The sequence below is a fragment of the Musa acuminata genome, chromosome BXJ3-1, assembly GCF_036884655.1.
Source record: "Musa acuminata AAA Group cultivar baxijiao chromosome BXJ3-1, Cavendish_Baxijiao_AAA, whole genome shotgun sequence".
In the NCBI taxonomy this organism is placed as follows: domain Eukaryota; kingdom Viridiplantae; phylum Streptophyta; class Magnoliopsida; order Zingiberales; family Musaceae; genus Musa; species Musa acuminata.
Window position 1 is genome coordinate 3,224,332 of NC_088349.1, and position 26,353 is coordinate 3,250,684.

At 37.5% G+C, this 26,353-nt stretch overlaps 3 protein-coding genes across 4 annotated transcripts; 2 read left to right on the top strand and 1 right to left on the bottom strand.

Annotated features, from left to right (window-relative positions):
• The first annotated feature begins 403 nt into the window (after nucleotides 1-403).
• Nucleotides 404-4,035, top strand: LOC135629652 (very-long-chain aldehyde decarbonylase GL1-9-like). Its single transcript, XM_065137353.1, has 2 exons — nucleotides 404-1,207; nucleotides 3,138-4,035. Exons 1-2 carry the CDS (start codon nucleotides 959-961, stop codon nucleotides 3,678-3,680), a joined length of 792 nt encoding a protein of 263 aa, XP_064993425.1. The 5' UTR covers nucleotides 404-958; the 3' UTR covers nucleotides 3,681-4,035.
• A 3,358-nt stretch (nucleotides 4,036-7,393) lies between these two features.
• On the bottom strand, nucleotides 7,394-12,604 carry LOC135629356 (homeobox-leucine zipper protein HOX21-like). 2 transcript variants are annotated; one of them, XM_065136591.1, is made up of 6 exons: nucleotides 12,469-12,604; nucleotides 9,510-9,584; nucleotides 9,052-9,428; nucleotides 8,497-8,819; nucleotides 8,011-8,080; nucleotides 7,397-7,886 (listed from the first exon to the last, which is right to left on the bottom strand). In XM_065136591.1, the coding sequence occupies exons 1-6, from the start codon at nucleotides 12,602-12,604 to the stop codon at nucleotides 7,860-7,862; spliced, it is 1,008 nt and encodes a 335-aa protein (XP_064992663.1). In that variant the 3' UTR covers nucleotides 7,397-7,859. The 2 variants fall into 2 exon arrangements, with proteins under 2 accessions (XP_064992664.1, XP_064992663.1); XM_065136592.1 differs by lacking the exon at nucleotides 9,510-9,584 and having other exon boundaries at nucleotides 7,394-7,886.
• A 54-nt stretch (nucleotides 12,605-12,658) lies between these two features.
• LOC135629355 (ATP-dependent 6-phosphofructokinase 5, chloroplastic-like) lies at nucleotides 12,659-25,496 on the top strand. Its single transcript, XM_065136589.1, has 15 exons — nucleotides 12,659-12,798; nucleotides 12,935-13,218; nucleotides 14,066-14,414; nucleotides 14,649-14,730; nucleotides 15,990-16,063; nucleotides 17,259-17,370; nucleotides 20,430-20,525; nucleotides 20,627-20,728; nucleotides 20,858-20,932; nucleotides 21,121-21,261; nucleotides 21,418-21,534; nucleotides 21,605-21,709; nucleotides 22,140-22,220; nucleotides 24,731-24,859; nucleotides 25,054-25,496. The coding sequence occupies exons 3-15, from the start codon at nucleotides 14,107-14,109 to the stop codon at nucleotides 25,219-25,221; spliced, it is 1,590 nt and encodes a 529-aa protein (XP_064992661.1). The 5' UTR covers nucleotides 12,659-12,798; nucleotides 12,935-13,218; nucleotides 14,066-14,106; the 3' UTR covers nucleotides 25,222-25,496.
• The last annotated feature ends 857 nt before the right edge of the window (nucleotides 25,497-26,353 follow it).

A 26,353-nucleotide genomic window follows, 5' to 3' on the forward strand; every position in this document is an offset into this window, starting at 1 on the left:
GTGACAGAAGATCACAAAAAATGAAGAAAAGAGAGAAGTCTCATAGATGAGAGGATAATATATAGATATTATTGAAAATAATACAAATATTTGTAACAAATAAATAACACAAACTGATGGAGAGTTTGGTTCTTAATATTTTTATCCAATCATAAACGAAATTACTAATAATAATCAGTTCTCAATTAATAATTAAACCAAATGTTAGTTAATCAAGAGAACTGTAAGTCCCACGTACGCGTACTGGCCGCCCAAGATTCTAACCCACCGTGGCTATCTCACAGATATCTAGCAAGTGGGGCCGAAACATGCGGGCCCCAACTCGGGTGCCGACGCTTCGGGGATCACTTGAGCTTTTTAGGACGCACGAACCGTCGTCTCTCTCCCTCAGCTCGGGCCTCGTCACGCTTCGGTCGAACAGGGAGGCCAAGAGCGACGGCCTCCCTTTATGTGGCTTCCGTCGCGCTTCCAGAAGGAGAAGAAGAAGAAATCCAAACCCCCCCCCCCCTTCGGTTGCCCACAAAAAAATCTTCTGGCGATCTTTCCGGATTCCCGACGCTTTGTCTCCTCTCGATTCGATCCCATCCCTAGAAATCTCAAACTCGTTCTTGTTCACTAAATCTAGCGATCATTTGGCCTTAATCTGTCCTTTCACCCGCGGAAACCCTACAAGATCCGACCTTTCCCCGAATTCCGCACCTTGGGTCGTCTCTTGATTCGTTCTGGATATTTGGGAAGCGTAGCCCCGTTTTATCTCCCAGTCGTGCTAGAATTCTCCCCAAAAATCTCAATTTTTTGCTTTCACGAAAAGTAGCGATCATTTGGCGTTAATCAGAACCTGTTCTTCATCCCCAGAGACCATAAAGATCCCACCTTTCCCCAAATTTCGAGTCTCAGAGTATCTCCTGATCGACTCTCTTCATCTCATTCGATGCTCGAAGTGGAACCCTAATTTGCCATGGGTATTCTTGAGACGATGGTATTTTGGGAAGGGTATGTGACCGATGAGGTGATGGGTACCTTCGCCCCTATCGTCCTTTACTGGCTCTACGCCGGATTCTACCAGCTCTTGCCACGGTTGGACCGCTACCGATTGCATACCAAGAAAGAAGAGGAGCAGAAGAACCTGGTGACGCTGGCGACTGTGGTGAAGGGTGTGCTGTTGCAGCAGGTCGTTCAAGCAACCATCGCTCAAGTACTCTTCTTGGTAAGAGTTCGAATGCCTTCTTTAAAGACTTACGTCGAACACCATGTCGGCGATTTGAGTGACAAATATTTTGCAGGGCTATCTTCAAATATTGTTAGGTGCTTATAACTTCGTGGTTTTTTTTTCCTTGAAGATTGATAGTATGTCGTCGTTGCATTTCCACTTCTACTTGGATTCATAATGTGTTATATAAAAATACTAACTTATTTGGATTTTCTATAGATGTGCCTTTCGTAACGTTCTTGAGATGCTCTTTTTCTTGCAGTACTTTTTATTGCTATTTTTTAGTATTTGCCTTTTCTTTTTCAATGTCGTGTTATAGGTAAGTTGTAATAAGGGGACCAACAAATTCCCAAACTATTAAATGATCAAAGATCTTCTAGGAAAAAATGGCTAGATCATCATCCCTTTTAATTAAAGATCCAGAACAATAAGCCTTTGAAATTTATTAGATTTGCTACACTATATTTATTGACATAATTATGTGATAGATTTCTACCCATAAATTATTAAGATTAGTTCATTGTCATATAGAAACTAAAAGAGGCAATAAATAACTAGTGTAGATTGATTCATTATGGTGCACAAAGTTCGTCTTGTTACAGTTATTGTTGTGCAGAGCGTTTAGGCAGTGATGCATTTTCTACAAACACTTGTACCAACTCGTTAAATTTCTCTCTACATGAAATAATAGACTACTTTTGGTGTTCTCATCTACTTTAACAAAAGAAGACTTTTAGAGGTGCAGGAACCTGGAGCTTGCTTGTACTCTACTCTTTGAATCTAGCATCCTCAGCAGCCCACTCTTTGGCAGCTAATACCTTGTAAAGTAGCCTTTTCTATGTTTTCTGTTTTAACAAACTCTTTTTCTGGTGACTGGTATTTTTTAGAGATCCAACACAAAACGAAACCGATTTAACTTTGGTTTCCCGTAGGTTCTATTTTTCTTAATGATTTGGTCTGATTCGAATTTCTGGAAATTGTAAAAATTTGTTTCAGTTTGGGATTTCTCCTGAAAGTGAACCAAATTAAACTATATAGTACTAAATGTGCTTAACACATGTGACGTTGTTATAGTTCTTTTATCACATGTAGATAGAAGAAATAAGGTTGACTTGTATGTCATATTAGCATCACATTATTCCACATTGTCACATATCCATCATACTGACTTTACACCAGAAACAAAAATATGAGCACAATAAGGATTCTATTTTGGCATATTTTGTCTTCTCTATCTTTAGGTGTGTAACAGAAGTTGTTCAGTATCTTGTATTGCAGGTCTAAGTGAATTAAGTCCCACAAAGTTAACCCAAAGGAGCTGTCTTACAGTTTGGTGTTGCTATAATTAACTTATTGATGCATGGGCTAGACAAACTTTTAAACATGTAGGTTTCTCTCATGGCCTTTCAAATTTCTGAGTTGGGTCAGTCAGGGTGAACTTAGTTTTAAGTCTCCATGTTTGTTTTTAGCCAGTAGAATCAAGGTCATTTTATGAAGGAAATTTGAAATCTTGACGATTAATAGATGATCTCTAGTTTTTGGTCTGAGTAACCTCGAAGACATTTAACTAGTGATAGTGGAAATACGATCTCAGTGATCAAACAGTTAAATTCAAGCATGTGAGTTATCATATAAATATTGTTCAAGGTGCACTGACGGCATAGCCAGGCAATTATGTCAGTGTCACAATCTTAACCTGCTTGGTTCTCCAGGTTGAAGGCCTTTAAGACATGTTGTTGTCGACTCCATAGTAGTAGTACCTTGGTAAAATGCTATTTATATGCCTTTTTTTTCCTTTTTTCTTTTAATGCAAGGCTCCTAATGTTTAGTTGTGAGAGGAAATCTATTAGGTCACTGAATCTGAGGTAAAAATTATATGATCGGTATTACTTCTGCAGTAGTATGTTATTGAACTCTTTTACTGCAGGTAACTGCCAGGGCAAGCTTATCAGGGGTCCCTGTTCAGCCATCAATTCCCGTTCAAATCTTGCAGATCTTTGTGGCAATGTTAGCATTGGACACATGGCAGTATTTCATGCACCGATACATGCACCAGAATAAGTTTTTGTACCGCCATATTCATTCTCAGCATCACCGCCTCGTTGTTCCTTACGCGGTTGGAGCCCTCTACAACCATCCATTGGAGGGTTTCCTTCTCGACACTCTTGGTGGTGCCATCTCGTTCCTGATCTCAGGGATGACACCACGCACTTCGGTGTTCTTTTTCTGCTTTGCTGTGATGAAGACGATCGATGATCACTGTGGCCTTTGGTTGCCCGGTAATATCTTCCACATCTTCTTTCAGAACAACACAGCCTATCATGACATCCACCATCAGCTTCAAGGATCGAAATATAATTACTCGCAGCCGTTCTTCTCGATTTGGGACCGAGTGTTGGGAACTCACATGCCCTACAGCTTAGTCACTCGCCGAGAAGGTGGCTTGGAGGCGAGACCTTTAAAAGACTAGAATCGAGCAACATACAGATTTCCGAGTCTTGAGGATATATCGCTGCACCACTGCAACATCTAAAGGAAAAAATATTCTGCATTCATTGCACTTAAAGCTGTTTTATCTAGGAGATTAATTTTCAACTGCCGAAGATTTCTGGTTCCTTTGTATTTGTTGTGGTTAGCAATTGCCTCTTGCCATCTCTCTGTGGAAAATGCATCTCACAGTTTGAACAGCTCTAAATCTTTCTTGTTATGTAAAGTTTGTGCTGCACAAATTTTCTGCAAATTATGTACTTACTTTAGTTCATCCTGTGTCGGGATTTGTTCTTACAATATGTGGAAGTATATGCTGGCTGCAGTTATTCTACTTACTATACTGTTGTAAATATTTCTCAGAGCAGTATAATTCTGGCTATTAAAATGATGAATGCAGGTATTCTAACCCTACATTTCTATCCGGACTCATCTCAAGCCTAATTATATGGCAGTCAAATCTGGTCTAAGCAGATTGGATAGACCCAAATACCCACCAAAAAAAAAGAACCCACAGGTCAATCTATTTTGAAGCTCATAAGATTATTATTATGGATACCTTTTCCTTGCCAGGAAGGTTTCTATTTCTTTTTCCTAATTCTCTTTCATTCATTAATATTTTTGTGCCAACTTCTCAATCGAAAAATACCAATGATTGTAATAGAGTTCTCAAATCTGGAGTCTCAAGTTCTCATCCAAAGACTTTCTGCATAATGCATGAGAAAGAGAGAGTATTAAAATCAAGTCTCAGCTCCATTATCTCAGCTTGGAATCTTTCTGCATAATGCATGAGAGAGAGAGAGAGAGAGAGAGAGAGAGAGAGTATTAAGATCAAGTCTCAACTCCATGATCTCAGCTTGGAATCTTACGATGCAACCAAAAGTAGGACCAGGAACAGGGTTAATGCCTGGCATGAGTTGTTTCAGGTACTACAAACATTTCAATAATGAGTTGTTTAGGCCACATACAAACATGTTCTTCCTGCTGTGGTGGTAGTTGCAGTCCATTCCCTATCTCCAATGTGCTTGCCACATGCACAAAGCTACTATACTCCTCTAAGCAAACAACCAATATATTTTAAACAAGAAGATACAGAATAACAGTTGGTAGTACACGAAGATATTTGAACTCAACAATCCAGACTTCTCTCTGTGCATGGTTCTCTAGTTGTGTTTTCTGAATTCTCATGGATATGAGAAAGATTTTGTTCTGACATTTAACTGGTGTTCTGACAAGAATGAGCTGAGCTTGCATGGCTAACTAAACAATGAAGCCATGCCTCATCTTTCTCATCAGAGAATTCATGCTCTGCAAGAACAATCATCTGTTCTTCCTCAACCATTTTCACCCTCAATCAGTTCTTACAGTTCTACCTCTCCTAGAAATCAGAAGAAGAGAAGTTTGCAGGTTGACTTGCATCACAAGGTAGGGAAGACTCAATCTGAGTTCTGATATCTCAACTTGTCAAGCCATGTGTTCTTGGGATATTTTCCTCATTGTCTGTGATGTTCTTTACTGCTTCACAACTGAGTGACTGGTCCAATTACTGATGCTTCTTTGGTTGGATTCAGAAAAATTCCTAACAAATGGATCTACAATATTTCTGACATTAAAAAGATGATTGATCTGAATGGATTAGCATGTTCTGAATCAAGAATATCTCTAAAATTTGGGGAGATATGAAGTTAAGGATGATCAAGAGCATATACATTGCTAATCATATCTTGCAACAAAGCTAAGAATTTGGAGTTCAGGAAGAAGGAAAAAGCTTATCTTTTTGTCATATGCTCTCTAATTCAAACTGAAGAACATGGGATTAAATTTAGATTTAAGTTTGCAGTGAGATCAAATGACACAGTGGTGCATCTTCTGATGATACTTGGGTACATGGTCCCCCAACTTTGATTACTCTACTTTCCCATAAAGTGGAACACAGTACTGTAACCAAAAGAGTAGTCATTGACCTTCTTGTAAGTGGAACTTGAATGTGACATATCCTTTGTATGAGTCTGGTCCCCTACATGAGTCTCCAGAAGCTTGTGCTCTGCCAAACCTTTCACCAAGCTCCTGTTTCTTAGAAGTTTTTATTTTGGACCTCACAAATAACTCAGACATAAAACAAACTAAAATTGATATTGTATGGAAGTTTGTAACTCAAATATAGTTTCAGTTTGTGCCTCTTTTTCTTTATTATTAAAGAGAGAGAGAGAGAGAGAGAGAGAGAGAGAGAGAGAGAGGATCCATCTGTCCATCTAAATTTTGTTAGAAACTCTAATAAAAATATAAATATATTAAATTAAATTAAATATATTATTTTATATAGTCGATTCTAAATAATTAGAACGATACTTGTTGTTGTAAAAAAAGGATAAATTATTGCTCTTCAGAGCAATGATTCCTTCATAAATTTACAGACTCCTAAGCTAAACTTTTTTCCTTGTAAATAATAGGAGCATCTAAATTAGCATAAATCTTGAATGGGCATTTCAATAGCTAATACCATAACATTACATATTTCCCTACAAGAAGGCTCATCACATACTATTTATATTAGAACATCCAACATGGAAGCCAGTCAATATCTTTTTTCCTGAATTTTCTGGAAGAGAAGAAGCTACTAAATTTCTTATTTCATGAATTGGATGAATTTATTGCTTGAAGCATGAAGTATAACTTTAGTGGTTTCTAATGGTTTCTTGGGATGGTCTTTATCAATGTTTCTTCAAAACACAAAAGAAAACAAAACTCAGTGCCTTGAGCTTAGTTTTCTCTAATTTATTTCCTAAAAGAAGAACAGAAGCAAGATCAAGATCCCCATTAAAAAAAAGAAAAAAATCTGTCTCCTACACTGTTTGTACCTGACAGTCATTGCAGTAAATTAATGAAGCTGATCATCCTCCACACAGCACATGAACAACACTTGAGAAATCTTCAAGGAGCCCTCTTTGTCTCCTCAGCCTACTGATCCACAGCTTGTTTTACTGCCAAGCTTCCAGGCCTGTGCAACATCACTTTGTCAGTGTGCTTCCACATGGAGCCAAATGCCACTGGCCAATCTTTGAACCCAACAGAACTATGTCAGCAGCATCTGCTTACCATGAGATCTCCACTATGAAAACATTAGCTGCACACTGGTTTTGAAGAACTAGTGTAGTATGTAATTGGCAGTGCAGAGACAATTATATATTACATGGACAGTTGATTGTATCATTCAATCAGAATGAAAGAATTCCTATCAAATAATTTGCATTGGATATCATAAACTATGCTATGAATTTCCCATTTTCAGCTTAATTTCTGAATATGATGATATTTGATTAACACTGTCACATATAATGGTGTATATGGTATGAAAAATCATGCATGTAACTCAAAAAATAATGAGCTCTGTAGCTCCAAGAGTTGTTCTTGGTCTCCAAAATGCTGCAATCCTCAGAGCCAGAAATGCTAGGGGACACAGATATGTGTGCTTGTGAGTGCTCTGACCCACCCATGCTGATCCCCTGAAGAGAGCATGATGCCATGTCTTATGAGCTGCAATATCAAGTCCTTAACTTCCTTTTCCATTGATCTTCACATGCTCTCAAATTATAAATGATAATCTTTCTATATAAATAGCATAGAAACAGCCTGCAGGGATTCGACATCTTATTATTCTTCACACCCTCCCTGGAGATTTAGACAATTGGTTCAGCCATAAACATAAAGTAGAAGTTTTAACAACAGTAGTATTACAATGATAATTAAGATTGGTTCTTGACATTGCTGTTATCCACTGACTCAGTGAGTTCTTTTCTTCAGTCAGTCAATCAGGTGTTCCTGAACAGTAAAAAATAATTTCCAGCTCCCACAAAAGAACAGAAGAGCTCAGAATAAGCTTGCAAAGTTCTGAACAAGACTTTGCAGTTGCACCATCATCACAAAAGTTTGCAGAATGGGAGATGGACAGTGAATCACATGCCCCTCTTTATCTCAAAAGTAGGACTTTTCTTGTGAGGTTGCCTTCCATTATCTGCAGGATTTTACTGTCAAAACCAAACACCTCGTTGTCTTCCTCATGTTCTTTGCTTTCACTTGCATGCTCTTTCCATCTCATAGTCTCTCTCTCTCCCTGTGTCTCTCTCTTTATCTCAAACAGCATATACTTTAGAATAGTTACAACTTACATCCGATGATCTTGATTATAAGTCTGCAACAAGCAATCATTGAGGAAAAAATAGTTATTCAAATGATTAGTTATAGAGGAAAAGAAAGTTTCTAGTACATGGTCCATGTATGTAGGAGCCAAATAGTAGGATGGTCATTTTTTGTACCTTTTGGGTCTCAAGGCCAGGTTGGTGTCGGTAAAGCTCAACTCTTGCAGCTGAACTTTCCTGAGAACACCTGAAAACACACATACCCTTGGCCTTCAAAATATCTGAACACAGTGTGAGAGAGAGAGAGAAAGAGAGAGAGAGAGAGAGAGAGAGAGGCTTATGTAACATGCAAAACTATAAACAAATCTAGCAAACAGCAACATTTATGTAAACCTAGTAAATTCTCCTTATATTTAGCACAGTGGAAGGCAAGGGAAATGGATATACTTTGTAGCTTGCAAGGAATTCTTGCATTTCCCTGACCTGTTTTCTTTCCTCGACTCAAAAGAAAAATGAGATGGTGGCCTCATGCACTTCTGAAAATTTGACAACCATATATATCTATATAGTAGAGTTCAAGTGCTGCTAATGCAGCAAAATCTTGTTACATCGCCACTGAGATGGATCAAACAGAGAGACTAATGGAAGTTGTGTTGATCTGACCATGACCAGAAGGAGGCAGATTGGTCTTCCATGCTGCACAACAAGTTGCTAAAGCTTCCTTCCGTGACGCCATGGTCTATTTTGGGGCATTGCAGCTCTGGCCTTGAAGAACTATGGAGGAGGAGGTGGTCAACATCAGCTGGTCTAACTGAGTGAAAGAAGGGCAGGCTTTGGTTGGGATTCAACGGGCTCTCTGTGACTGATGCTCTCGAGAGATCCAAGTTGATCTCAGAGCTGTTCTCACTTCTATTGCTGCTTGAACCTTGAGTCTCCTTGTTGAGGTTGATCATCTCTGATGTCTCTCTTCTTTTCAGAGACAAGATCTACAAGAGAGAGGTTTAAAGGTATTCAGCAAGATCTCCCAGAAACACCATCATCATCATCCAAGTCAATTTGAGAGTATGATGGATCCAATGATTATAAGAATTCATGCATGCTAAGGCCAAAATTAGATCCAGATCCTACAAAACATCCAGCTACAAACTTTACAGAATGTTCCGTCAAAAAGGAGCTAAGAGCAATCAAGTAATTAGGGAGATGAGAATTCACAGGTACCTCAGCTTGGAGCTTCTTGTTCTGTTCTTGCAAGCTCTCATTTTCTGATTTCATGGCCTCAAACTGTCTCTTCAGAACATCATAATCCTTCTCCAGTTGTTTGGTCTTCCACCTGGCCCTCCTGTTCTGGAACCAAATGGCTACCTGCCTTGGTTGCAGCCCAAGTGCTCCTGCCAGCTGCATCTTTCTCTCAGGCTCCAGCTTGTTCCCCTGCTCGAAGCTCTTCTCCAGTGTCCTCACCTGCTCCATCTTGAGCCTCCTCTTCTTCTCGCCTGTCTGCATGCCATCATCCGACAAGTCATCGTCGGCATTCATCTCTTCACCATTCTCGATCCCCGAGAAGGACATGGATCTCTTCCCAAGCATTGGAGCCATGACTGCACCACCATAACACAAGGGTTCATAGCATGCTTGGTCTCAGTTTCAAGTAGAAGCATGGAGATGTGTGACAAACTTACCTCTGAGGTCTTGGAGATTATTGCATGGGATGGTGTGAGGATGCAGACTAACGGGGGTGGGAATTTGGTGCCGTTCTTCATGAAGGGTTTGCATTTGTAACACATAATTTGAGGAGAAGAAGGAAGAGGATGATGAGGCCATACCATTGCAGGACATCAATTAGACTAAAAATCGTTGAAATAGAAAGATAAGAGGTAATATGGAGGTTGAGGTGGAGGCAGATAGAGATTAGTGAGAGAAGTGAGAGCTGAGGTGTATTGAAATGTGTCATTGAACACTGAAAAGAGAGAAGAATAAAATTGCATTATTAAGAATATTAATGGTATAAGAACAAACACACACCATTGGAATAAGTATAGCCTTCTTTTCATCCTTCTTCCTTTCTTTACTGTAATGTTAACTTGTTTCAAAGAAAATCCTTAATCTTTTTTATCATTTCTAGTACTATGCTAAGTATGTTTAAGTACATTCCTTTTCTTCTTAGCTAATGATTACACCATAAATTAACTGGCCAATTATCACTTTATCATCCTTAAAAATTGTCTTCTGGCTGACTATAAGATGAATCCTGATGATACAATCAATGTTTCTTGGGAACACCAACTAAAACAGGTTTGTTCTTGTAGAAGTGCTTGCTATGGTTAGGAAACAAGTGTCCTTAAAATGTTGGGACATGCTGAACATTTCCTCCATCCTAACTAAAAATGAGTGGAGATAAGATTGTTCCACTTGTTTTGTTTTCTTCTTCTCCACCAATGGGGTGTAGACATATGGGTACCTCAATTTCTTCAGCTGCAAGTTGGCCATTTCCACATCAGTAGGTGTGTATATATGCTCTTTTTTCTCAGGGGCAATCTGTCATATGGGAGATGAGTGAATCCAAATGAGATGCATGGAGGTATGTAGATGCCTGAGAGGGTAAAGAAATAATATGGAGATTCTTCACTAGAGAGAGAATGGGGGTCAGCTGACAACAATAATTTCCACAGAGGTGGACAAAAAATGGATTTAAAGGGTGGTGGTCCTTGAGAGAAAGGGAGGGCAGGAATCTAGGGGATGGATGTGTCCTTGGGCTGCTGGGGTTGCTACCTAATCCACACACAGATATTGTGGATCTGGTTTCAGATCATCCATCAGTCCTGCACCACTACAGAGAGAGAGAGAGAAAGAGATTCCAAGTTTATGTTATGCTGTTTTCATTTTTATTTTCTGATTTTTTTTGATAAATGGATTTTTTTCCTGTTGTTTCAAAACTTTCTAGTTTCTTCTTCTTTTCTTCTCTTTCTACTTTTTTTTTTTTGTAATTTCGACTTGTTTATTCCAAATATTTTGAAAGAGGTTTGGGGTTCTCACTCCATGAAAAGACACAAACTGAAGGAGAAGAGGAGCATGAATCAGTGGAACCCCTATGACTAAACTGTAAAATAAAATAGAATGGCCAAACTTCCATATATCCAAAGTCAGTTGATTATTTTTGTTTTACTGATTCATGTTTATCAAATAAAATCTTTTAAATTCACTAGACCAAGAATCAGAGCGTTACAGAGCCTACTATCCTCAAGGTTGGCCTGAACCATAGCTGAACCAGTCTAATTCTAGCTGAACAGGTATGAAATCACCCAAATAATACATAAACATCATGGAAATCTATTAATATGGTTTAATACAAAAAGTTTTGATGGTCATTCAAATCTGATGATTATACTCTCAATGCAATTCACTGGCATATAATTGACTGAGTTAAACATGGTACTGTGATTAACACCTTGCAGACCAATACAGGTTGCAATGTCCTATGTTGACAGCATATCAATGTTAACTCTGCTGAAAAATTATGGTCAAATTGAACAAGAGATTTTAATGTATTGGTCCTATGCACACAGTCTGAGGCAAATATACAAGTACCTTCTTGGAAGCCAAGGAGGATTTCAGATAACTTCTCTCATATGTGCTATATCAGCTGGAACTTCTTAAGAGGCATCTGATCAGGAACCAAAAGAATGGTCATTCAAACAAGAATCTACCACTACTCTACCATGACCAGGAACCAAAAGAATTGTCATTCATTTGTATCTGTACTTTGGTTCCTGAAGTAATGGAACAGTGCATTTCTGACCCTGTGACACACTGTCAGTTTAGATTAACAAGGAAATAATCATGCAATTATTTATGTTCCCTTGTTCTTAAAGAAAAAGGAAGAAGTGTAGTTTTTCCTATTCTGAGACTAATTTTTGCTTGTCATCCATCATCATTCTTTCTGAGAGAAATATGTGATGAGTGAACTCCCTAACTATGCTTCCATAGATCAAGAATCTTCCATCCAAATTTCCTGAAAAGTTCATCAAGGCATGGTCTTCAGATCCTCTCAATCGAATCCAAAGGCTTACAGCTCAAACAAGATAAGGAAATAGAGAGTTTAATATTAAAAAGAATGAGGGAGCCAACCATATTTTTCAGCACAAAGAATCAGAGAAGGGCTAACAATTTAGAGTTGAATTTAGAGATATGCTAGAGATTTAGAAAGGTTTATGAACATTAAAATATTGGGCAAACTTATAATTTTCATAGGGAGTAAGATTATTTTCATGACTTGAATCCTATATACTCGGACTCCAGATAACAATTAAGTGTGGTGTGTTTTGCATGTTTTAGATGATAATACTTAATTAAACATTTCTGCAGTTTTCTCAACCAAACCTTGATTCTTGGTTTGGTCATGCTGCTAAGCACCAAATGCATGAACCTTGGAAATTTTTGTGAACAAGTAAGCTTGTTCTTGTTCTTAACTTGAACTCAAAATCTTGATTGCACAACCAAATATAAGGAATGCTTAGTCAACTGTATGATAGTCAATAAAGTATTTGGACATTTGTTGGTGTGCATGCGTTACATCTAAATAAGGAACTCAATCAACAAGGACTGTGAGATGAGAAGCAGAATAGAATAAGATATACTCACCATATTGTAGTTGGAAGATTGCGACGAGTTGTTTGCACATTAGATGGATGTTTCCACCCACCAAATGTGCTGTCTCATGCTGTTCACAGAGCAGTTGGCTGCAAAGATGCAGAACGCTGCCTTCGGTCTCTTGCATGAATTGGGGACGAGACGGTGCTCCGTGAGGATCCAGCGAGCAAAAATAATAAGCAGAGGAGGACGTTTGCTCTGTACGGTAGCAACATAGGATGAGTCGGAGACGGAGCAGCAGGAGACTCACCGAAGACTACCAGGAAGCCAGGAAACCTCTGACGGACCATTGCCAGGCGGCCATCTTTCTCTGCTAACAAGGTGTTTGTTGGTTTGTTTCTGCTTCATGTGTTTGTGGCATGTGATTGCGTTGGTCCACATGGCACTAATAACTCGTTTGGCATAGCGGAACACTTGACTTGGCTAATACAAAAAGGACGGATTCCATCGGTGGCAGGATTGACGGCCAGGATCGTCTGATCATCCTCCTTTTGGTGGGCGTGCAAGCAGGAGGACCGTCGTTCTGCTCCGCGATCACCGATCGACCGCACTCCGTGGAGGTCAGCGGCGGCAGAGGCAACCAGACGACCCAGAGCCGGTGGACTTCTGTCGCTCACCTCGCACCTTGAACTACCACGGGTGTAGGAGTCGGAGGAAGGCTTCCAGCAGCAACGAAGAGGATATCTTTCCCACGCCTTCGTCGGATCCGCTTACCTTTCTCCCCGATTTGATTAGCCTGAGGTCAGTCGATCGAAATCCTCCGATCGTACGTCTCTCCCAGTCTTGTTGATTCTGTGTGAACTCCAATCTCTGGATCTAAATCAACTGATTAGTGATTTCAAGATAGTGTCTTCATGCGTATGCTTAAGGTGTATCATCGTCTCAAAATCCCCACATAAGGCTTCTCTAGTTTCTCATACCACGTCTTGCCAAAAGTTTTACTTATGACGGTTAGGTGAAAAGTGGAGAAGGCATATGAGTTAGGTTCAGACCCTCTTGTATGACATCCTTCCCCTTCTTCTTGGATCTAGGTGTTTTAATTGCTCTTCCTATCCACCTTCTGGTCCTTTGTTTCTCCCTTGTGGATCCTGCCCATCTCCATCTCGGCATCTGCTGGTACAGATTTGTGCATCACAGGGGCTTTCTCTTTTGACATTTTGCATTGAACTTGCGAATTTGGCACGATTGCTATATGCTAACCGAAGGTTCTGGTGTGATTGTTCTTTCATAGTTGCCCATGTTGGATCTGTTTCTGCAGTCCTGATTCATCGTATTCTTTGGAAATTTAATTTTTTGAATTTAGAGGTTTAAATCAGTGACTAGTTTGATGAGGAACAGCTGTAATTTGAAACCCTAATTATATTTTTTTATCATAGTTTATTGGAAAGTTTTTGTACAATAGATAATACTAATTTCAAAATAGTCACTGGATGGTTCGTTAGGACTTCGACTAGGAATCCATTGGTCTGTTTTGTTATTTTGAGTACTTTATAGCCCTCAGTACTTTTAACAGGTTTCTCCATACATTCTAAATGTAATGATAGTCATAAACAGCAATCTCATCATGTTTCAGTTGCTTGTTTTACAGTTTGCTTCATCAAAGCTGCTCAACTCTTCCACATTCAGAGAATGGCCTTTGCTGCGTCAACTTACGGGGTTGATTTAATTAATATGCATCCACATGGTATCCAGTTGTGTGAGAAGCATCCATTAGTACATTTGAGCAATTCAAAGATCAGAAGATTCGAGAGAATGATTAGAGCTGGATCCCAAATGACAAATTCTAGACCAGTCGTTAATAAACCAGGGATTGATTTTAGTGATCCAGATTGGAAAAAACACTTCCAGGAGGATTTTGATAAACGGTTCAATTTACCACATTTGAGGGATATTCTTGCCATTAAGCCAAGGCCAACTACATTCTCACTGAAGAGCAGGTTAAGCCATTTCTTTTATTTTCTTCTGTTTTTATTTAAGAAAAAACACCTTTCCTTATTAACTATTAAATATTTGGTTTTCCTTCAAGCAAAGTTTTTATCTTCTCTTGAGTGTTTCTCAGGATAGCTGTGCACTCTTGACATGTCGATTGTTGCTTCTTGCTAGTCCTTACAAAGATCTTGTACTGGGAACATGACGATGATGACAATATTTTTGTTGTTTGGTTTTGATAGAATTCCTCTAGATGACGGTGATGGTGCAGCAACAGGAAGTTGGAACGGCTATGTGAATGATGATGACCGAGCACTTCTGAAGGCATTTCCCTGTCCAGATTTGATTTTTCTTTTTTTTCATGGATTACCTGTCAATATTTCTTAATTATTGGAATGGCTTGATTTTCTCAATTAAAATATTTTTCAATAATTATATGCTTAATAGTCGATAGATAACATGTACTACGATGCATGCTTTCATGTATAGCGTATCAATTTTGTTCTACTGAGAAGAAAACGGTATTAGTTCGTATAAATGAGTATGCTTTTATGCGAAAGCTATGAAAAAAATCAGGAGTTCTTTAACCGAATAAATGTTTCTTTTTCCTGCTCTGCCAGTGACTAAATTAGTTCACTATTTTAATAATAGTTTGGAACAATAATGTCATGCATGATTGAACAAAGCTAGCAATTTTCCTAATTTTAAGTCCAAAAACAACTGAAAACATATGCTTTAGTTAACTTATGTTAATATAATGACCAATTGTATGATAATTAGATGGGAGCAAATTGTTAATATAAGCCAATCGAAGGATGTGACGTGGGATTTTTCCTATAGAAAAATTACAAAGTTATTAGTACATGTATTATACATCTATTATCTATTTGGTCGTATAGGCAGTTCTTTCTGGTGCCATCGGTTGGGGCTTTTTATCATTGGCCAAGAATGAGAAGTTAAAAGTTCTCTACAATATTGAAGAATCTCATTCCTGATTGTTTGCATCATTTCTAATTATTTGAACAGTTTCTTATCCATGAATTTTAAAGGAAGGCTGGTACAATATCCAGTTTGTATGTTGGTTCTAAGTAATTTACTAAAGTGTCATTCTCATTATTTTTGGATATAGTATCAAGGATTTTGTAGGTGTTAGCTAGCCTGATTGGTAAAAACTTTGTCAGATCTCTGCCCGGAAGGTTCTGAATTAAAAACCATATTCATCACTTATCCTTTGCCAAAAAGAAGGAAAGAATATTAGATAATATTGAAAAGATGAAATTATGCATCCACCTATAGTAAGGAGCATGAGTGAATTAACTGATATGCGGAAATATAGCCATCAATCTGGCAACGAATTGCATCCACCTACATCATGTAGTTAGTTGTGAAAGGCTATGAGTAGTATCCATGCACTCAATAGAAATTTCTTTAGATCTATATTAGTGTTCTAGATCATTCTTCCGAGCTGAAAATGAACCATCTTCATGAAGTTTAAGAGATTGGTCCTGAATGTCTCAGATACTAAACCTGTATGCGAGGCAATAATGAAACAGATCTTCGAACCTCAATATGTTTCTTGGCAGGTTATAAAGTTTGCTTCTTCAACTTCTGCTGGAGCAGAGTGCATTGACCCTGACTGCAGCTGGGTGGAACAATGGTATTTTCTAATAGTTGCTCAATCTCTTTTTTCTTTTGTAATTAGTAGCTAAGAGCATTGTAGGATTATTCTTTTCCGTATGGTATGTTGCATCCTGGATGTAGATATGGAGCAGCCAAGTGCACCAGGTTCCCACCAAACAGGGTGTCAATATTGAACAATTCATGATTACAGGATCCAGATCTGAACAAATTGAAACACAATTTGTGAGAGTATCAATGTTGAACAAGTGACAAGAACAGGATTTGAATCCAAACAACTTATCACAAAATGTGAAGGAAAATTGAAAATCAAGACAACATGAACATGTTTAACTCTAAAGATGATAGTTTGACTTATTTAAGTAATAATAAAATTATCAATAATGTGAGCTAAATTGAAAAGTTTTAGATATGACACCCGAATTGACATAAATTTAGACATAAACATGCCTTGTCAGTTGTCACAATACATTGATAAGGATGTTTGAGGTATTGCTTAATTCTTGAAAAGCTAGATCATCCTCTTGTTTCCCTCTGAGCTGAATATGGTTTCAGGTTTAGTCCAGGTGGCCTTATAAGCTATAATGTAAACTGTATTTGTTGATTGTGTTACTCTTTTTCTTATTTTGATTCTTCCTTCAAACTCCAAGGGGTATTTTTTGTTAGTTAAATACCTAAACTTCTTTTAGCATATGATTGGTTATTTAAAGTTCAAATGGTTTGGAAATTATGACACTCTCATTGCTGATTTTCCTCAACATGAAAATTTAAGCACACAAAATTATGCGAAATTCTGTATTTTTCCCTTTTAAAAAGTTTGCATACCTTTTAAGCATGAAAGAAACTCACTGATACACCACAATGAAACAAAGATGCAAGTATTCAAATTGATGTCTTGTTTGGTGATTTGTCTGTTCTGCCATCTTTTATACCTAAGTATTTGATTGTATTTACAATGATATGTTGCTGAAAATGCTAAAAACTGAGATGACTGAAAGTACCAACTGTGTGAAAATTAAAGTTGGCTTGTAAAACAGAGAAGGGAGTTTTCAAGCCTTTGTGGCTCTTGCATTGCTTATGAGTTCCATCTGCAACCTATAGGTCATTTTGGTCAAATACATATACAAGCATGTCCTTAACCTATTGTGTTGTCATTGTTGTGCTATCCTGTATCTCCCTTTGTTTTATACTAATTGTTGTTCTTATATTTCTAGGGTGCACCGTGCTGGACCACGTAAGCAAATATACTTCGAGCCAAGGGAGGTAAAAGCTGGAATTGTTACTTGTGGAGGACTTTGTCCTGGTCTCAATGATGTCATTAGACAGGTTAGTCATCTTGATCATGCTATATTTTCATTTTCTATGTGGTTAGCAAGTGGTTCCACGTCATTTTCTATGCACAGATGTGTTCATAGGACATTCTCTCTGTAATTTTGAGCTATATGCATTTCTGTGAAAAAGAAAAAAATCCAAAGTGAATCAATGATCATGAATTTTGATCCTTATAATATCAGAATATTTATCTTTGAAAAATCATAATAGGTCCAGGGATTATATAACATTTTCTAGTAGCTTGAAGAAACTTGTCAATTGGTGGAACATCATTAATCATGATGTTTCTGTTTAGTCTTATGCCTTTCAAAAATTTGTTTTGATTGGTTTGGATTTCATAGTTGTAGATCTCTTGCTATGGGATATGAATCATGACTTGTAGCATTATGGCGTCCGATGTTTCAACTGCTAATATTCAGAAGACTAGATTTATAAAGAGTTAAACTAAAGAAATGGTCCATGTGTCTGTCTTACACAGCGCAATTTTCAATTGTTAGATATTATCTGTCCAACACCCTCACCAATAAACGTGAGATGGATATATGGTTGACCGGTTGATAGGAAGAAGAGACTAGTTTTTGTGTCTTTTGAGATATTCATGGTGCACAGGTTCTAAATCTGCAAGATGATGCTTCTTCCAAGCAAGGACATCAAATAAGTTGTTGCCTTTATATGATAACAGAATGAAAGAGGGAAAACTTCAGATGTTTATGCAAAGATCCAACTTTCAGGTAGCAGATCTGCTTTCAACAGAAGATGACAATAAGTAGAGAGAAATAGAAAAAATAGGAGTAAGAATCAAAATAAAAAAAGAGGAGGAAAACATTACGACAATTATGTGGAGAGCCTCATGGTTAGATAAATATTAAATCCCCCTCCCAACACATTGATGATAACAAAAATTCATTTTTTATGTTTTATTTTATTTTGTGTTGACTAACAATTAATTTGTTTAAGTTACTGATCCATTCAAATTAGTTGAAATCTGAGCAAGTTGAATTCTTGAATTCTCAACTCAAACCCTGCTTGTAATGTCTTTCTAATTATGGGTAAATTTTTTTTAGGATGCATAGTGAGGTCTTAGATTTTGCTGGATTTGAGAAACTTGCTCTTGCACTACTCATTTTGAACTTTGGATCAGTTCCTCATTGTAAGAACCATAGATGCTTGATGCTACTTTGAAAGTTTTCTTGTTTTGATTTTAGTTTGAGATTCAGCAGTTTCAACAATTTTAGCAGCTTTAATAATGTTGGTAGTTTTGGATCAATTTTGGTGGTTTCAACCTCTTCAGACCTGAATGAGTAGGATTTTAGCAAAAAATCATTGAGAAAAATGCATTCGAAAATTTCATAAGGAAACTAAAATTGGAAGGATGGGATTGGTTTACATGATTTTAATCGAGTATATCAATCTGTATCTATTGTTTCTATGTTCTCAATAGAGCCATATGGTATCAACCAACAAACTAAATTTCCCTCGGGACTGGTCCATACACTGGCCTGAGCATGAACCAAAATGCGGACCATCTTTTTTGGGCAGTTTGGATCTGGTCCGAGCATGAACCGAGATGCAAACCATCCGTTTTTGGGCATTTCAGATCTGGCACTGGGGACACTGGGTGGTAATCCCTGTGAACTGGGTGATATCAGACCTAAACCGGGTGGTAAGAGCCCGGTCCATGACCTGAACTGGCCCTGGTCCAGATTTTTTTAGGTTTAAGTTTAACTCGACTCATGTTCCCTCAATCTCTCTCATGCAAGGGAGAGCACTGCTCACCCGTTGTTGCCCAATGCCCAACACCCGATGCTACTCCAGGTACACCTCCTTCTCTTCCTCCTCCTTATCCTCTTCTACTTCCTCTCTGCCTCTTGCTACTCACTGCTACTGTTGCCATCCACTGTTACTCCTCTTCCCCTCCTCCTCCTCCTGTTATTCTCCTCATCTCTCTCTTCTTTGTCTCCTCTTCTTCCATGCTTATTACCTCCTCCTTACTTTCCCTTCTTGGTATGGGGGTATATACTGACATACCATATATTGGTATACTAGAAATTTGGACTTGTATTGGTCCCACGACAGACTGGTATAGGTTTGTTATCCAAAATCACAACTCTTGGTATCTGGATTATTGGAATGGGATTGATCCAAATTGGGACTAATCCAAATTATTTGTAACTTTTCTTTTGTTACAAATAAAAAATTGGTACTAATGCCTCTTTTGGCATCTGGATCCACTATCGTGAGACCCCCCGACCATGCCCCGCCCGCGCCCCCCATTTTGCCTTATTGGAATGGGGATCAACAAATAGCCATTGACTGAAACAAGTGACCTTGGCTCTTACATTAAAGACTTAGTTTTTGTGTTTTCTTAATTTTTTGTTGATAATTCAATTAGTTGTTTGATTGATCCATCAAATTATGGTTGATCAAAAGATAGCTATAAGAAGATGGGAAAGGATCAGTTAGCTATTATCCCAAACAAGAAATAATGATATATGGTAAGCTGGTAAACTAGAAGGGAAGAAATAATAGAGGCAGATATTTTGCATGTTTTTAACTAGTAAGATTCGTTGTTAGGGCAATGATAAACAAAGATTAGAGGAAAAATTCGAGGGATAGGGAAAGTAAGAAAAGAGAAAGATAAGATAGAAGGGTGGCTCATGGCCAGAGAATCACAAGATACAATTAAAAGATGTCTGCAAAGATCATCTTTTTCTCTACTGTGACTATATACTCCAGAGTCCAGACAAAGTTCAACTGACAATTATACTTAATCTGAGTAAGATTCTTAGAACCCTTGGGCCCTAGGTGTAAATGTGGCATGTCTTCTTGTCTGAAGCAGGCAATTTTAGTCTTCTTTGTTTGTGCATGAAACTTGTGGTGGATCTATGCTAAGAGTTGACTAAAATTAAATAAAATGCAAAGTGCGAAGAAAATTGACATAGGTAAATGTTACTTCTGCAGTAGCTAATATTACAGCAGTAGTTTTCTACTGCTCTATCATCAAAATCTTAATTTTAAGAAGCCATTTTACTTTTGTTTTTTTGTGGTTGCAGATAGTGCTCACACTTGAGAAATATGGGGTAAAAAATATTGTTGGAATCCCATATGGTTACCGTGGATTTTCTGATGAGGGCTTATCCGAAGTACCGGTTAGAACAATTCCATCAAGTTCCATAAATAAATATATGACTGGAAATTCTCTGTTTTCATGTCTTATTTAAAATTTAAAGGTATCATTTTCTCTTTGCAGCTTTCACATAAAGTGGTTCAGAATATTAACCTTGCTGGTGGAAGTTTCCTAGGAGTATCTCGCGGAGGGCCTAGCACCAGTGATGTAGTTGATAGCATTCAGGTACTTCCTTGGATTTCCATGCTGTGTTTTTTATCTGTTGATGGGTTATGCTAAAGATTTAGTTGATTATTTCCTCGGCAGCATTTGGTAAATTTAGTACTAATTTGTGAATTTTTTTGGTCAAATAAGGCCAAGAGAATTGATATGCTTTTTGTACTGGGTGGTGATGGGACACATGCAGGGGCGCTTGCCATACATAATGAGGTACAAATTGAGTTTCTTTCTTGCATACAATTTAGCATACATCACACGTGCACTAAAAGTCATATTTATTTCATTACTATGTTTTCATTGTTAAATATGTCAAACTTTGCTTGATACACTGAGAAGTTATAGTTATCAGCTTATCATCATAGTTTAATTTTCTGCTGATATGTTACTTTCTGCACCAGTGTCGCATGAGAAAACTGAAAGTATCAGTAGTCTGTGTGCCAAAAACTATTGATAATGACATACTACTAATGGACAAAACATTTGGTTTTGATACTGCTGTAGAAGAAGCTCAGAGAGTAATCAATTCTGCATATGTCGAGGTGAGAAGTTTATTTAATGCTCAATATGTTGATTATTCATCCAACTATTTGACCTTGTTTCTGAAATATTATTGTCTTGTTTTTCCTCAAAAATATGAAATGTTGCTTTGTTTTATTTCTTCCTGGCCATTATTTTTTTAATTTTCTGTGACTTAGGCTCGCAGTGCATACCATGGTATTGGATTGGTCAAATTGATGGGAAGAAGCAGTGGGTTTATAGCGATGCATGCATCACTTTCTAGTGGTCAAATTGACATCTGTTTGATTCCGGAGGTTTGTAACATCCTTGTGAATCTCTGGATTTATTGTCATGGTCGGTTCACTGACTTACATGCAAATGAAGGTACCTTTTAATCTAGAGGGGCCTAATGGAGTCTTACAACATCTCGAGCATCTCATAAAAACAAAAGGAAATGCTGTAGTTTGTGTTGCTGAAGGAGCAGGACAAGTACGCTGATGTGCTCTGTAGACCTTTTTATTCTTTATTTTGGGCATATGTGCTTTTGAGTATGAGAATTTATAGAGTTCATCTTGAAGAATTATGCAGTATTGACTAGGACTTAATTATACTTTAGACTCTGGAGACTTATTACATGCTTGGAAGTTAAACTTTGTGAATCTTAACTTCTACAAACAGAAAGAAGTTAGACTAGAACTTTATGATATGTTCCACGAGTCCAGTGTACGCAAATTTTGGCCACCATTCTTCTGGGTGGGAGTAGATGCGTTTCTTTTCATATTACCTTGAAATGCTATGACACTGAATAAGCTGTATCTAAACTTTAAAAAATGGGTGTTCTACATTTTATTGGTGATATTGTTGAAGATATGTGATTTCCTTGAGCCACTTTTGTAATAAGCCTGTGATTGTTTTTCAGGATTATCTACATAAATCAAACACCACAGATGCATCAGGAAATGTGGTGCTTAGTGATATTGGAGTTCACATTCAGCAACAGGTGCATGTTCATTAGTACCTTATTTCAGAATTGTCTGATAATCTTTGTTGTAAAGGTGAAATGTAGTGTATTTTTTCAGTTTTTGTAAGAGTGGAGTGGGTAAATTTTGCGAGGATGACTAAAATAGTTGAAGTTGCTATATTTTTAGACACTGAATGTTGATTGTGGCACCATATTTTGATATTTAGATGAATTTAAAGTTTGCAAGATAAATTTGAAGGAAATTTAGGGTGGTAGTTTGTCACATCTGCCTACTAAGACACCCAAAAAATTCAGGGGCACCAAGATCTGCCTCTTGCTTATTATCAATTTAACTAGAAGGATGCCAATTGTCACGAGCCCATACCCTTTTTTGATAGCCCCGTATTTTGATAGTTTATGGTTATCGAAAGCATGGTTAGCCTTGTTATGCTTGAGAGCAAGATTTCAAAAATCAACCATACTGGATGGTAGGTACAATATTTACTGGTCTGAGTGGGACTGGCATGTGTACCGGGTGATTTTGTTTTGTTGGGGTTGCATAAGTTGTACTACTTGTTAAGCTTATCTTATCAGGTTTATTGGGCAGTAAAGTGACTGATACCAAAGGGTACAAGGCTGTAAGCCTACCACCCAATATTAGTATCTTTTTTTAAAATTCATGACAGTTGTGGTGGCTCTCGGTCCTTTTTTTTTTTCCTCCTCTCTCTTTCCCTCTACCTCTGTCTCTCTCTCCCCAACACTTTGTTATCGTCTCCTCCCTGCCACATCGCTGCTGCTGTCTTCTCCTTCTACCAGTAGATATTGCCACCTCTTTCTCCGCACCCATTTTCTGATCTGTTGAAGAACTTGTATGAGTTTTGGACCAAAAGTTTAAACCTTGCTTGGAAGTACAAGATTATTTATCTTATGGCAGGTTTATCTTATCATTCAACCATATTTTTCCAACAAAAGATTCGACAGTTGCTTCTATATGTTGTCTTCTTTATAGAAAAAATTCAGCTTTAGTAGCCTGCTTTAATAAATTGCAACACTTTGTGGTTTTATCTAACTTAAATGTTTCAGACATGTCATTTTCCATTGTAAATAAATATCATGTCAAATTTAATCATGCTTCAATGTCCAATAAGTTTAATTAAATATGTATGTGCATCATAGCTAATTGAGATTAGCATTTGGCAAAAGGCGATAAATGGATGCTGTACCTTCTTTTAATTTTCTTTTCTGTTCTGATTAGTTTATATTGTATTTACCAAATGTTTCAATTTTAGCTTAAACTGTATACCATGATAGGAGGTGCAAGTCACATAACTTTCTATTTTCCAGCTACTATCTCCTCTTTGCTTTTATTTGTAATTTTTTTCTTTACTTGATACAGAATGATTTTCTTTAGGCCTAATCCATCCAGTTATGGTAAATGATCCATGCAGCTGACCCTAAATAAATGTGACAAGGCTTGTTGCCATTATTATTCTTGTACCTTGTTTAGACTTAAGTGTCAATACATATGGACGCATCAATCTGACTCAATATGTGTGTGTACCCAGGTTTCCCATGCCGTGGATTGTCATTTTTCTGGTGAAAATTTCTTTAATTATGTAGTGTCAGACTGTACTCCTTCCCTTTCATTTGACTGGTGCACTCACAAAGACAAGTTTCGATATATTGGCTCTATGTCACATTCCAGCCATCCATCCACACACAATGATTTTCATTCTCGCAAATATTTGATTAGAAATACAGCTTGTAGTTACACACGAATTGATGATTTTCAAGACAGCATTTTAACCTCTATTTTCATATTATGGTATGTTTGATACTGGTAGATTGTTATTTTTATGGGAGGTTTCCTTATTATTTAAAAAAGGAAATTCTTAGTTCAGTATAAAGGTAAATAACGTGAGCCGTTTTTGTCTTTTTAAGCTCAAGATAGGATGTCTATGATTCCTACTTTCCGATTCTCTCATTGTATTGTAGCACTTGATTAAAGCACCACATTTGTTAGGCATAAAATTATCTTTTGCACCCACTATTGCTTCTTATGATTCCTTTTTTCCTCTTAATGCTAATTTTTCAGCAACAGGTGCATGTTCATTAGTACCCTAATTATTATTTTTATGGGAGGTTTCCTTATTATTTAAAAAAGGAAATTCTTAGTTCAATATAAAGGTAAATAACATGAAACGTTTTTGTCTTTTTAAGCTCAAGATAGGATGTCTATGATTCCTACTTTCCGATTCTCTCATTGAATTGTAGCACTTGATTAAAGCACCACATTTGTTAGGTATAAAATTATCTTTTGCACCCACTATTGCTTTTTATGATTCCTTTTTTCCTCTTAATGCTAATTTTTGAGCTGTATACCACATGTTTTCTAGGACTAACTATTTTCTTTAATAACTATAAACTGTTTTTAACTGCAAATTCGCTATGTAGAAATTTCCCCTAACAAGTCTTTTTGATGATTTGATATGTTTATTGGATTACTTGTACTGTAGCAGCAGATTCTGATTCTTGACATTTTTCCACAGATCAAAAGACATTTCAAGGATATAGGTGTTCCAGCAGATGTGAAGTACATCGATCCAACTTATATGATCCGGGCTTGCCGTGCTAATGCATCCGATGCAATTCTCTGCACTGTATTAGGCCAGAATGCTGTAAGAATCACTAATTTTTCTGCTCCTCGTAGAAACATATATTACAAATAAAATTTCAGTCAAATCTTATGGCAAGTCATTTAATGGCTGATTTGGATATCTTCATTGTTATCCATTGTCTCCAGCTTCTATCAATGGATATTGGAGGTACAGTGCTGATTTTCTCGACTGAACTGCAGTTGCTTTATGTTCAGGTACACGGTGCATTTGCTGGGTTCAGTGGCATTACAACTGGTATATGCAACACACATTATGTCTACTTCCCGATCACACAAGTAATTGAATCTACCAGGCACGTCGACCCAAACAGCAGGATGTGGCACCGATGCCTGACATCGACTGGCCAACCTGACTTCAATTAAACTATACGGGTGACACCGAAAGACAATAAGGATGCAATTAGAATTATCTCAACCTTGCCTGCTGTCAAATTTTGTGAGTTCAATGCGTGCCACAACTATATCCCATCTTGATTTGGGGAACCATAAAACCTCTGTTAGATGGTGTTGGTCTCTTGTTTCATTACGTCGAAGGGAAGTTATCATTGACCCTGCAGTTATCCTGTTTATGGTCTCGGATGTGATCTAATGAAGGCAAATGATGCATGATGCAGAGACATGCTAATCCGTTTTTCTGAGAGTATATTTACATAAAACTAATTGTGTATATATCACGGGACTGGTGGCAGAGGCTGCGGAACCTCCTTGTATCTTCAAGAATTCTCTTATTTTGCTGGAAGCTCATCTACTGTCGCCTCCCTGCTATCACGAGGCTTACGAATATTAGTGATGGGAGTTACATGTTATTTCGGTGAGGAAGGTCCTGACTCTGTGAATCATATCTTTTCTCAATGCAATTTTTTTTCAAAAATTGTTTGGAAGCCGTGTGCTGATAAGTTTGGAATTTCTTTTCAGTTTTTTGATATTTGATACTTTGGAAATTTGCTAGGTGAGGGGGATTGATTCCTCCTCAAATGCTCTCTTCCCATGGGGGGGTGTTATTACAACCAGCTTGTGGTCAATTCGGAAAGCAAGGAGTGAGGGGGTTTTCCTCATCCTTTTGTTGTTTTCTATAAATTGCTTGCTTATGTGACGAATCCCCTCAGGTTAAAGTTTTCTAAATATCCTGAAAGCTCAGTTGAAACATATCCCAAAATAATTAAGATGGGTGAAGCCAAAAGGACTAAACTTAACACACATGATTTTTGGTAAGAATCGAAGGAGAAAGGCATCCGTTTCCTTCTTTGTTCGAGTGTTGGATTGTGTGTTTTGTTGCTGGATGCTCTCATGCATCGTCGTCGTCCTGCACTCGACTGTGAGGCGAAGGTGTTTTTGGATGGACTAAGATTCGGCATTTAAGAAGAAATATCCAAAATTCTCATTGGGATCGATGTAAAACTTGTGGTTGATATTTATTTATCCTTCATTGCCCTTTCGGAAAATCTATTTACAATGCAGTATAACACAATTTTTAAATAGAAATAAAAATTCTTAT

Excerpts from the sequence above, each read along its gene's own strand:
- LOC135629652 (XM_065137353.1), top strand. The coding sequence starts at position 959 with ATGGGTATTCTTGAGACGATGGTATTTTGGGAAGGGTATGTGACCGAT. Across the intron at positions 1,208-3,137 it reads TCGCTCAAGTACTCTTCTTG|GTAACTGCCAGGGCAAGCTT; the intron begins GTAAGAGTTCGA and ends CTTTTACTGCAG.
- LOC135629356 (XM_065136591.1), bottom strand. The coding sequence starts at position 12,604 with ATGCAAGAGACCGAAGGCAGCGTTCTGCATCTTTGCAGCCAACTGCTC. Across the intron at positions 9,429-9,509 it reads TAATCTCCAAGACCTCAGAG|TCATGGCTCCAATGCTTGGG; the intron begins GTAAGTTTGTCA and ends ATGGTGGTGCAG. Across the intron at positions 8,820-9,051 it reads ACAAGAAGCTCCAAGCTGAG|ATCTTGTCTCTGAAAAGAAG; the intron begins GTACCTGTGAAT and ends TCTCTCTTGTAG.
- LOC135629355 (XM_065136589.1), top strand. The coding sequence starts at position 14,107 with ATGGCCTTTGCTGCGTCAACTTACGGGGTTGATTTAATTAATATGCAT. Across the intron at positions 14,415-14,648 it reads ACATTCTCACTGAAGAGCAG|AATTCCTCTAGATGACGGTG; the intron begins GTTAAGCCATTT and ends TGGTTTTGATAG. Across the intron at positions 24,860-25,053 it reads CTGTATTAGGCCAGAATGCT|GTACACGGTGCATTTGCTGG; the intron begins GTAAGAATCACT and ends CTTTATGTTCAG.